Source organism: Heterocephalus glaber, unplaced genomic scaffold (assembly GCF_053883595.1).
Source record: "Heterocephalus glaber isolate CG9 unplaced genomic scaffold, H.glaber_assembly_v1.0 deba00001781, whole genome shotgun sequence".
In the NCBI taxonomy this organism is placed as follows: domain Eukaryota; kingdom Metazoa; phylum Chordata; class Mammalia; order Rodentia; family Bathyergidae; genus Heterocephalus; species Heterocephalus glaber.
The window spans coordinates 1,198,698-1,210,700 of NW_028258467.1; the positions used below are offsets into that span (position 1 = coordinate 1,198,698).

At 47.3% G+C, this 12,003-nt stretch overlaps 2 protein-coding genes and 1 pseudogene across 13 annotated transcripts in view; 1 reads left to right on the top strand and 2 right to left on the bottom strand.

Moving 5' to 3' along the window:
• The window catches only part of Unkl (unk like zinc finger), a 43,204-nt gene extending 40,076 nt beyond the window's left edge, over window positions 1–3,128 (top strand). For all 5 annotated transcript variants that reach the window (XM_004873851.4, XM_021251369.2, XM_013068882.3 and 2 more), the window contains one exon: window positions 382–3,128. In XM_004873851.4, the coding sequence (XP_004873908.2) occupies window positions 382–537 (156 nt within the window). In that variant the 3' untranslated portion in view covers window positions 538–3,128. The remainder of the gene's footprint in view (window positions 1–381) is intronic.
• Window positions 2,971–11,999, bottom strand: Gnptg (N-acetylglucosamine-1-phosphate transferase subunit gamma). 8 transcript variants are annotated; one of them, XM_087202906.1, is made up of 11 exons: window positions 11,923–11,999; window positions 11,764–11,821; window positions 11,625–11,692; window positions 4,507–4,561; window positions 4,358–4,441; window positions 4,189–4,282; window positions 4,004–4,118; window positions 3,853–3,935; window positions 3,639–3,770; window positions 3,477–3,558; window positions 2,971–3,359 (listed from the first exon to the last, which is right to left on the bottom strand). In XM_087202906.1, exons 1-11 carry the CDS (start codon window positions 11,972–11,974, stop codon window positions 3,304–3,306), a joined length of 879 nt encoding a protein of 292 aa, XP_087059032.1. In that variant the 5' UTR covers window positions 11,975–11,999; the 3' UTR covers window positions 2,971–3,303. The 8 variants fall into 8 exon arrangements, with proteins under 8 accessions (XP_087059032.1, XP_004873911.1, XP_004873910.1 ...); XM_004873854.4 differs by having other exon boundaries at window positions 2,971–3,401; XM_004873853.4 differs by having other exon boundaries at window positions 2,971–3,404.
• On the bottom strand, window positions 9,374–9,452 carry LOC147820927 (U4 spliceosomal RNA; annotated as a pseudogene).
• Window positions 12,000–12,003: the final 4 nt, after the last annotated feature.

Here is a 12,003-nt window from a genome sequence, read left to right on the forward strand (position 1 = left end):
GTGTAGCACAAAACCTACTGTGCTGGTGGCTGGACACTTTCCATTCTGAGCCCTGGAAGGTCCTGTGACCAGGGCAGCTGCTGTGTGCACCTCCCTGGGTTCACCTCCAAGGTGCAGTCTCCTGGAGGATCCCACCTGCCTCATGTCCTAGGTATCCAGCTCCCATGGTTCTTGTCTTGTCTCGATGGCCTCTCTTCTTAAGGCTGAGGTGGCTCTGGCCCTAGGAGATAGCTCTCTGCCCCTGAGGCTTCAAAGGGCAAGTGTCCCCCCACACTCAGCCACTCTCCCTTGTGTGGTGGCCCATCATCCTAGAATGCTGTCCTCTGGCTGCTGGGAAGGCCTAGGTGCCTGCTGGCTCCATCAATAGCATCTTCTCCACAGGTGATCTTCCAGCTCCATGCCAAGCAATGTGTGGCCTGCCGGGAGCAGGCCTGTGACACCACCCTGCAGCCCTGCCAGCACCGTGTCCTGTGTGAGCCATGTGCAGCCAGTGCACCTGAGTGCCCCTACTGCAAGGGCCAGCCCCTCCCGTGGTGACCAGAGCCAGCCCTCACCTTCCACAGCAGTGTCATCATTCCTGGTGCCACTATGTCAGGATGTGAGTTCACGCCCTATTCACCCGACAGCCTTTTGTATTTTTCTTACCTACTGTGGTCCTCCAGTGGTTTCAAGGTATTCTTAAAAACCTTAACAACACCAAGAACCCACTTGCCCATCCCCAAGGGGCTCTATGCCTCCAGGGGCTGGACAGGTGGAGTGTGGTAGGGGCCAGGGTCCTGATGCTGCGGTGGCCAGGCCATGGGGGTGGGGGTGGGGTGGGGGGTGTCTCATCAAAGCACTTTGTCAACCAAGGGATTTAGATGTTATGAATTGTATAAGCTGCTTTCTAGGTCTGTGTTTTTTAATATCCGATAACATGAAGCTTTATACGTGTGCTGTGAACTTGAAGTTTCCTATTCGTTTACTGTTAATGCATAGTCTAGCAGATAGATTTCGTATTCTGAAACTACTTAAGAAATGAGTGTTTATCTAGTGAGGAATACCTAGCATTTTTACATTTTCAAATCAAGTGCAAACAAATAGTATTTATAAGGAGGGTGATTATTAAAAGATACATTTAGTTGTTTTGAATTTTATGAGGAACTAATTTTCCTAAACATGTGAACGTGCACATGTCATTGGAGTTTTCTATTCCAGCATTGTGAGATGATACCGAGAGCTCTACCCTGTACTTAAGTGATCCATGGCCACTTTTTCTAAGTGCCTATGCCTTGCCAAAGTGAAGGAAATGGTCCGTTTTGTTTTGTTTTTTCACTTGAAACTGTAAAAGAGAATTTGATGCTAATGAGAAATGCGACCTAAGGGACCAGGTACTAATGGATTTTGAAGTTCACTTTGGAAGAAGCCGTGTTCTGGCAACTTAGATCTGTCATGGGCAATGGTGCTTTGAAACCTGAGATGTTTGGGGCAGCCTGGCTTTGCTGAGTGTGTGGGCTGTGAATTAGGAGCTTTCCCTCTCCCGCATCTGTCGCTGCCTGCAACTTCTGCCTCAAGAGATGCCACAGCAGCCATGTGGAGCCCTGGGTGACAGCGTTAGCCACACCTTCACTTGACCTGTGCATCCCTAATCGGAGTTCATCCTTGTGACAAGTGAGGTGCCTCCATGGCCTGGGACCCTGGTTGTGCAGCATCCTCCTCTGCCCATCAGCTCCTGGGTGACTGCAGGTCCCTCATGGCTAGCCTCAGACTTGTGACAGGAATGTTGCTGAGAATGTACCCAGCGTGATGATAGGAGTCCTCTCTGGTCAGGACTGGGCCTGTCCTCAGAAATCTGGGGAGAAGAGCTGTGTTGTCCACAGAGATCTTGCCCCTCAGCTGGCAAGCAGCTGGAGGGGGTGGGCTTTGCCCCTGGCTGGAAGGGCCATCTTGTCTCTCCTCCCCTGTGGCTTTGCCAAAGACTTTTAATAGCATTTTTTTAAAGTGCAGAGTGACTAGGTAAACATTTTTATCAGTGACCAAATTAGAATGTATTTAATACAGGAGATTTAAAAAGCATTTTTTAATATAAGACAAACTGATAAAGGTTCTGTCATTTTAAAGGCAGTGGATCCATGACATTCCGCAGCTAGTACACTAATGGTTAACTGTTGACTTGGTTTTAGTGAATTTCTTTCTAATTATAGTGATGATTTATTAGCTCAGTACCTAGAAATTACGTATATTTTGTGCTACTGTTATCACTGTTTAAGATTGTTTATTTTTATTAATATTTATGCACTTGTTTCCCATTTCAGGCCTTTGGTCTTTGGGATAACGGGACATTTATTATTGGTATGTAGCCTAGACATTTTCAAATTGTAAACAAATAAGAACCATTAAGCTTTAGATCTATCTATGAGCTACTCTGGTCAGTTTTTCCTGTGGAATATGGCCAGTGCTCTGGAGCTCCCCTCCAGGCCCAATGTTCTAGGGTGGGAGCAATGGCTGGGAACTGCCAACTGCGTCCCATAGTGAGGTGCCTGGCCCTGAGCACCCACTCTCCTCGGATCACGACAGCCTGAGGACAGGTATGCAGGGAGACCAAAGAACTACCCAGGAGTGAGCCAATAGTGTGGCAAGACCATGGGGGGCTGCTCACTGTGGGTCCTTCCCCACCCTGCCTGTGGCCTCTGGAAGTCATCCTGCATGACCCAGGACCCCAGCTGGGGATGGGCAGGCTCCCACCTCAGATGTAGTTGATGGAGGTGGGGACTCAGTGTGGGAGCTGAAATTGTGGGGTAACCAGCAATGCTGTTCTTACTGCCTGTTGTCTTTTGACTTGTGTGAAATATTAGTAAATGATAGTGTTGCCACGTTCATGCACCCAGTATGGACACTTCATGTGGATTAATTTATGGAAGCCCCATGTGTTTTTATTTTGAGCATTTAGATCAGAATGTTATGTGAATGGAATTTTCTTAACCCAGAAGGTCATATTTATAATGCATAATCATTTATTTGTAGTGAATTGTTTAAAATTGTTAACACTTGTTTAAATTTTTTTACACTATAGCATTTATGCAATGGTTTACAAAATTCATGGAATTATTTTTATCAGTATGGGAATTAATTAAAACTTTGAATCTTTATTTTCTCTGTGTCTCTGAGTACAATAAAGTCAGGCCAGAGTCCCCCCGCTGGCTCTGCACGTCCAGCAGAAGTAGTGTTCTCAGCCCCAGGGTGTCTTAGCTGCTTGCTGCCCTCCTGCCACCAAATGCATGTGGGTCTGGACAGATGTTCTTCACCTCTTATGTCTACCTCCAGTCACAAGATGGTCCCACGCAGTCCTGGATCCCCTCGAAGCTGCTCTGAAGTCACATCTATGGGGGACTGTTGGGCTAAGTGCTCAGAGTGGGAGGTTTCTGCTGAGACACCAGGCAGCAGGTCAGGTCCTGGTCTCTGGGGTAGCAGGTTCCACCCAGGCCTGGCCAACCCACCTGTGGGCCTCCCATATGGGATGCCATGCTGGTTCAGCAGACTGGTGAGCCTCTGTATCTCCTCTGACAGCTCTGAACGTGCCTACACAGCAAGAGTGCAGATGACAGGTCAGGCCACTGGAGGGAGTGGAGAGTTCATGACCAGGGACCCCCTGCACTTACCTTGTTGCAATTTTCCAAAGTCTCAGTACCCAGACCCCTAGTTGCTCCTTCCTGCTGGGTAGGTTCATTTTCTCCTGGGGCCTTTAAATAGCCAGCGTCTTCAAAAAGCTCCCTCAGCAGCTTCTCATAACCCTGAGGGTAGAGGAAGTCAAGAGGATACCAGGGGGTTAATGGAGGGGGCATAGGCTAGATGTGTAGCCCTCCCAGTACTCACCTGGGGGGTGATGAGCTCATCGGCTAGCTCCTGCTCCATTTGGTCCCACCGCTGCTGCAGGGCCTCCGGCAGGGTTGGGTACACTAAGAATCCACAGGGAGCCAGACTCAGCAGAGCCCTTGGCAACAGAGTCCCCAACCCTCAGTCCTACCTAACAAAGAGTGGGGGTGGCAGACAAGGGGGGTCTCGAATGTCAGTGCATAGACACAGGTGCTTGGCTCAGACACGTGGGCCAGTCGGTTGTTCTTCCCACAGGTAAGCTCCACCTGGGAAGGGCAGCATGGTGGGTGATGGGTAAAGCCTAGGCCTGCCTCTAGCCCCAGGCCCAGGCCTCACCTTGCTCTGCCGGCTTCGGGCACGGCAGGAGTCGCCATCCCTCATCCACATGCCCATGAAGGTGTTGTTGGTGATCTCCCACTCATGCCAGATGCTGGAGAGGCACCAACATATAAAGCTGGACTGGAGAATGGGCCACCCTGTCACCCAAGGGCCTGCCCACACTCACCCAAGGACCCCACTGTAGGCATTCCAGCGAAAGGTCTGCTCATGCTGGGTCACATTGTGGAATGGGCAGAACTCATACTTGTACCTGGGGGTACAGGGCTGTCAGGTGGGCCCCAGACCCCACCTGCTGCCCACCCCACCCACACTCACGTGGACTCCACCAGGCTGAAGCACTTGCCAGAGAGTCTGAAGAGATGTGCTGGCCCTGGAAGAGGACAGCAAAGTGCCCAGGTTAGTCCCCTGCACAGTGGGGCTATGCCAGCAGAAACCCCAGGCCCTATAAACCCAAGGGCTGGTTACAGAGAAGCCAAGGTGGGCGGGAAAGCCTGACCAGGCAGTGCGAAGCTCATTTCCCCAGGACTCAAGGAACCACCAGACACTAGTGGAACTAACCTTAGGGAGCTAAGACACAGGCCAAAGTTTCCAGTCAACAAAAGAGCTACAGTGGTACCTCGGTTCATGAATGCTTTTGTTTGCAGTTTGTTTCACAAGCAGAAGCATTTGGCAAAGTTTTGTTTTTATTTGGAAACTGCATCAGGTGACAGACATGACCATGGCCATCTTTCCCACATAAGCACAAACGTAGCTTTTCCAAAATTGTAGAACAAATTAAGTTGGTGAACTGAAGTACCACTCTGCCTTTAAGCTGGAAGGACCAGTCCTGTGCTCTGTACCCATCCCTGCGAAGGCACACAAGCCCTCTGTTGTCGCAGTCTGTCTGGGGCCACCTCAAGCACAGGCCTTGCCTGACTTAGCTCTTTGCAGGGGCACAGCAGACAGTGAACCCCAGATGTGGAGTAAGGCTGGGACATTAAGACAAAGGCCACCATGTGCAAGAGTGGGCTCAGATGGGCTCATGGCAACCTTGGAGCGTGTACCCAGCATGCAGAGATTGACAGAGTTGTTTTTGCAAGACCAGTTTTCAACAAAACCATAAGAACACATTAAAAAAGTGTTTGTTCAAAGGAGAAAAAAATGGCAATCCAATGGAAACTTATTCTGTATCCAGGAAAATGTTCTCCAAGAATGAGGGGCTATGTAGCTCAGTGGACAGCATGCTTAGGTATTTTGGAGTTCTGTACATGTATTTGTTACATTGTGCTGAACTGAATGTTACAAACTTAGTGTCCTTTTTTGACTCTTATAGGTGGTTTCTGACTTGTGTATTTTGGGTTTTTTTGTTTTTGAGGCAGGGTCTTTCTGTGTAGTTTAGACTGGCCTTGAACTCACTATGTAGCCCAGACTGGCCTCAAACTCATGGCAATCCTCCTGGCTCATCCTCCCACATGCAGGGATTACACGTGTGCCACCACGCCGACCTTACTTTGATATTAGTACAGCTACCCCACTTGTTTTAGCATGTTTTTTCCATCCCTTTATTTTCAACCTGTTTATCTTTGGAACTGAAATTGAACTCAGGACCTTGCGCTTGGGAAGCAGACGTGCCACTGAGCCAAATCCCTGGCCCTCAAGTGAGTCTCTTAAGAGCAGCTATAAGACATCAGAGATAGCTGGGCATGATGGCTAAGGTCAGCCCTCAGCAGGAGGAGCTCTGTGAGTTGGAGACCAGTGTGGGCTACATAATGAGTTCAAGGCCAACCTGAACTAGAGCAGATTCTATCTTAAAAAAGCAAAAAAAAAGGACATCAAAGCTCCAAAATAAATGCTCAGGGTTCTAGGTTCAATCCCCACCAAGCCCCTCCCTAAAAAAAAAGGGCAGGAATGTTCCTAGGCAACAAAACTTGAGAAATTGGCTTATCTGATTATAGGTAGAGCTGCCTTAGCAGAAATGCCAGATGGAGCCTGGATGGGGAAAGACAAGCAGAAACAACTGGGTGAAGACGGCAAGCTCTCCATTGTAGACAGACATGTGGGCAAATGAGAAAACCCAGACTGTCATTTCTGGTTTATACATCTGATTAAACTAATGCAGAAAAACTAATTATAAATCTTAACAGTCACATACTGAGACTTGTGACATAAATTACAAAAATAGGGCAGATGAAGCTATATAAGTAATTTTTGCATGCAATTGAAGTTGGTGTAAATTTAGAGTTCTATAATTTTTTTTTTTTTCTGGTACCAGGGATCAAACTCTGGACCTTGTGCTTTCGAGGCAGGCAGCAGAACCACTGAGCTAAATCCCCGTCTCTAGAGTTCTGTAATTTTTAAATGTTATATGTAATTCCCATGGTAGCAACAAAGAAAATGATAAAATATGTATGAAAAGTAATCAAATATGCCACTATAAGCCAGGCACCGAGGTGAGTGCCTGTGGTCACAGGTATGCAGCTGGAGGCTGAGCCAGAGATCACCTGACCCCAGGGATTAGAGGCCAGGCTGGGCAACACAGTGAGCCAGACCCTGTCTGGGAAAAGGGGAAAAAAAGCCACTAAAAAAACCAACAGTGGTGCAGACCTGTAACCACCAGCACGTGGCAGTCTGAGGCAGCAGGAGCACCACAAGTTCAAGACCACCCTGGGTTACACAGTGAGTTCAAGGCCAGCCTGAACTATCTACTGAGACCTTGTCTCAAAACAAAACACTACTGTAAGACATCTTATTATTTGCTTTCTCTAAGTTCTTCTTTTGTGTGTGCTTGCCAGGCAAGGATGGCACCACTGAGCTAAATCCCTGGCCCACTTTCTCTAAATCCTTAAGTGGATTAAACTCTGCATTCAAAAGGCTCAGACTGTCAAAAGTTTAAAAAATAAGAATAAAAGACTCACCTAGATGCTGCCCCTAAGAGAATCACTTCACTTCAAGACCGAAAAGACAAGGCCATGCAGTCACAACAGAGCAGAAATGGGCGTACTAACCTCAGACAAAATACACTGCAATAAACTGTTACAAGAGTCAAGAAAGAACACTGTTAGCCAGGCATGGTGGTGCGTGCCTGTAATCCCAGCACTCAGGAGACTGAGGCAGGAGGATCACCTCAGTCTGGGTTACACAGTTCAAAGGCCAGCTTGAACTACATAGCAAGACCCTGTCTCAAAACAAAAAATGAAAAAAAGAGGGAAATAAAGAACATTGTATTGATAAAAGGGTCAGTTCACCAAGGTACAACAACTGTATGTACAGAAGAGCTCCAGAATATATGAAGCAAATAGTGATAGATTAAGAGAGAAAATAGTTCTTCTGTAACACTTGGAGACATCAACATTCCACCTTTAATAATACAGAACCACCACAGGGAAGTTCAGGAGGAAAATAAGGATGTGAGCAACACTATAAAGCAACTGGACCTAACAGCCATGTACAAACACTCCATCCAACAGCAGAATACACATTTTTCAAGGACAAACCATGTTACCTCACAAAACTAGTTACTGAACTTTAAAAGACTGAGATCATGCAGAACATTTTTTCTGATCACAAAGTAATGCAACTAGAAATCAATACATGGGAATTTCCAAATACGCAGAAATTATCCCAGATAAAGAAGAGCCTGAGCAGATAGCTCACCAGTAATTTCTACCACATTTTATTTTTTTTTAATTTTTTTTTGGTACCACGGATTGAACTTGGGTCCCTGCACTTGGACAGCAGGTAGCGAAACCACTGAGCTAAATCCCCGGGTCCACTACCACATATTTTAAAGAACGAACAACAATCCTCAATCTCTCAGACAATTGAGAAGAACATTTACTCATTCTATGTGGCCAACATTACTCTGATACCAAGGCCAGAAAGAGACACCATAGGGAAACTGCAGCCCAACATCCTGATCACTGATGCTAAAGTCCTCAACAAAACACCAGCAAACTAGCTCGGCATGATGGTGGCTCCCTTCATCTCAGCTACTCAGGAGGCTAAGGCAAGAGGATCACGTGCCCAGGAGTTTGAGGCTAGCCAGGGCAATAGAGCAAAACTCTTTTTTTTTTTTTTGAGACAAGGTCTCGCTATATAGTTCAGGCTGCCCTTGAACTCACTATGTTGCCCAGACTGGCCTCAAACTCATGATAACACTTCTACTTCAGCCTCCCAACTGCTGAGCTTACAGGCTACCAAAATGAAAATTTTTGTGCATCAAAAGACAACCCTTGCCAGGGGTTTAGCTCAGTGGTGCCGCCCCCTGCCTTGCAAGTGCAAGGTCCTGAGTTCGATACCCAGTACCAAAAAAAAATAAAAGACAACCCTTATGCACTGCTGGTAGGTACATAAAATGGTATAGTTGCAGTCTGGCAGTTCCTCAGTGTTATGGTTTATATCTAGATGTCCCCCTAAAGCCTCATGTCCCTATAGGCAAGATCTTTGAAATGTGATTGGAATATAGGGGCATTGTAGCTGTCTTGCTGTTAGGTGGGGCCTGGTCAGAAGAGGTCACTGTGGGGGTATAACCAGGAAGGTATGGTATCTCCTTGGACACCATGTGAGCAGCTCTTTCTCTGTTAATGCTCCTCTGCCATGCCATTCTACTTTGGAGCCAGATGACCTTGGACTGTAATGGTGAGCCAAAATAAACCTCTCTTCTTTCAAGTCATGGGTGTCGGGTATTGTTTCATAGCCATGAGGAAAGTATCTAGGACACTCAGTTAACACATGATTGAGCCCATCTTACTCCTGGGAACTGGAAGTAGGGATTGGAACACATAGTGGAACACCACATTCACAGCTGTGATTAGTCACAGCAGACAAGAGGTGGAAACAGCAGACAAATGGATATACCATGTGCTCTGGTCACTTAGTGGGATGTTACTTAGCCATGAAAAGAGTGATACTCAATTGCGCTGGGGATTTAGCTCAGTGGCACCACACCTGCCTCACAAGCCCAAGGTCTTGAGTTCAATCCCCGGTACCAAAAAAAATGTGATGCTCTGATACCTGCAACAGTGTGGACAGACTTTGAAGACACAATATGCTGACCAAAATACACTACACACTTAAGGACAAATATCCTCTAATTCACTTTTTTTTGGGTACCAGGGATCGAATTCAGGACCTCAAGCTTGCCAGGCAGGTGCTGTGTTGCTGAGCTAAATCCCCAGCCCCTCTAATTCACTTTTTTTCCCCCCTCTAATTCACTTTTCAATTAGCAATAATCGTGCCTTGGATAAACTTCATTGGCTATGATACTGCCACTGTGCAAAGCCCCCTCTAATTCACTTTAAGATTCACAGAGTAGTCAAAGTAGGACTGTGGGAGTTACGGCTGGGGAGATAAGCTAGGAACTGTTTAATGGGGCAGAGTTTTAGCCTGGGATGGTGAAAACTTGTGCCACAGAACTGCACACTTTAAGGTGGTTAAATGGCAAATTGGATCTTTTAGATTTTTGTTTTTCTGATGCTGGGGATGGAACCAGGGCCTCTTGCAGGCTAGACAAATGCTCTGCACTGAGCCACACCTCCAGCCCTAGGATTTATTTTTGGTGCTTTTTAGTACTGAGGATCGAACTCAGGACCTTGTGCTTGTGAGCAGGCTCTGGAACCACTGAGCTAAATCCCTGGCCCGTATTTTTGTTTTTGTTTTTTTGAGGAGGGGGTTGTGAGATAGGATCTCACTGTGTAGTTCAGGCTGGCCTCAAACTCACAGCGATTCTCCTGTCTCAGCTTCTCTAGTGCTGGGATTAAATGTAACAAAAAGGGCCTGGGGTTTAGCTCAGTGGTGCCACACAAGTGGAAGGTCCCAAGTTTAATTCCTGGTACCAAAGGAAAAAAAAAAATCATTGCAAAATTTGTAGGGCTGGGGATTTAGCTTAGTGGTTCTGCCACCTGCCTCGAAAGCGCAAGGACCTGAGTTTGATCCCTGGTACCAAAAAAAAAAAAAAAGCAAAAGCTGAAGGAACAAAGGTGAGGAAGACCCCTGAAGCTACTAGCCCATGAAGGAAGGGCAGAGTAGAGCACAGCTGCTGCTTCTGGTGACAGGGACCCACACATGCTGCTAAGGAGACCCACAGTTCTGGGGCATAAAATGCCATGGTGTTGGAGAAATAGGCAGTATACCAAACTTAAAAGATCCTCCTCTGTGAGTGGAAATAGTCTGATCCAGCACTGCCTGTGACCTCTGTCCCAGGATGTTTTACTTCTTCAAATCCAGCATAGAGCTAACACATAAAGGTATTCAATAAGAAAACTTTCGGATTTCTGTGTCTTACACTTAATGTTTAAAATGCATACACTCAGCCAGGCATGTAGCCACATATCTGAAATCTCAGCACTAGGGAAGCTGAGGCAGGAAGATCACAAGTTTGAGGCCAGCCTGGACTGCATAGCAAGACTCGGTTTCAAAAAACCAAACCAGGGCTGGGGATTTAGCTCAGTGGTGCTTTGCCTGCCTTGCAGTTTGATCCTCAGTACTGGAAAAAAAACAAAACAAAACCCCAAAACACCAACAAACAAAACAAAATGCACATTCTATGACCCAGGCTTCCACCTCTGGGACTCCGCATTAGAAAGCCACTTGCACAAGGGTAGACAGTCATCTACAAGGCTGTTCTTCATGGCATTCTTTCTTTCTTCCTTTTTGTTTTTGTACCTGGGATCGAGCTCGGGTCCTTGTGCTTGCGCAGCAGGTAGTGAAACCACTGAGCTAAATCCCTGGCCCATGGCATTTATTTCTAATAGCCCAAAAATGTAAACCACCTAAATACTAGCTAAAAAAGGAATATAAAGTCGTCCTGCAGAATACGAAGCATAAAGAATGATGACCTATATACAGGACCATGAAGAGCTCCTAGACATACAGTGAGTGATAAATGACAGAGTAATTACAAAGACAAATTAGCTAGTAACCTACATAGTACCACTGATCTGGGAAAAGAAAAAAAAAAGCACCGGGGACAGTAGTGCATGCCTATAATTCCAGTACTCAGGAGGCTGAGGTGGGAGAATCAAAGCAAGCTTGAGGCCATCCTGGGCTACATAGTTAAAAGGCCAGCCTGAACTACATAGCAAAACCCTGTCTCAAAAAAGGAAAAAAAAATTACAACGTTTTCTGTTTACACACTTATGCACACCGAAGCACAGAAACCCCTCCGGAAGAAACACCAAACTTAAGGGCGCCTAACTAGAAGACCGAATTAAGGACTAGGTCTGGGGCCAACCTAACTCGGTACAAGAACTTTCTAATATATTCTCCCACACTTAAACATTCAAAGGTTAATAAACGAACACATGAGCCTCCAGGCAGTAACTCGGGGTCTTTCATCAAAGGCCACCCTTCCCTCCCGACAGAGGGCTCTCCCTGCTGGAGATGGGAGACCCGGTCTACTTCGGTCGGCATCCAAGCCAGCTGCCCGCTCGCTGGCGGATGGGCTCCAGACTCACCTGTCAAGGGCGAAGGATCTCTTTTGGGCTGCAGGCGACTAGTCTGAGGCAGGAACGGGTTGTTCAGCCTAGGGAACACAAGTCAGGAGACTGCCTCGGAGGCCCCCTGGCCGGAAACGCCAACCCGTGAGGCGCTCACCCAAACGCGTTGGGCTCCTCCACGACCTTCATCTTCGCAGCACCTGTCGGAGCGGGCCCTACAGGTAGGTAGGCGGTGAGGAGGCGCGCTGGGAAGCTCGGGGACGGGAGGGCGGGGAGTGGGGGAATTGGACCAGGGGGCGGTGTTGGTGACACTAACCACACAAGGCAAACCAGAGCTGTAGCAGGAACACCACCGGATGCGCAGCCATCGCGCCGTCGCGCGGTCACGTGAGTACCA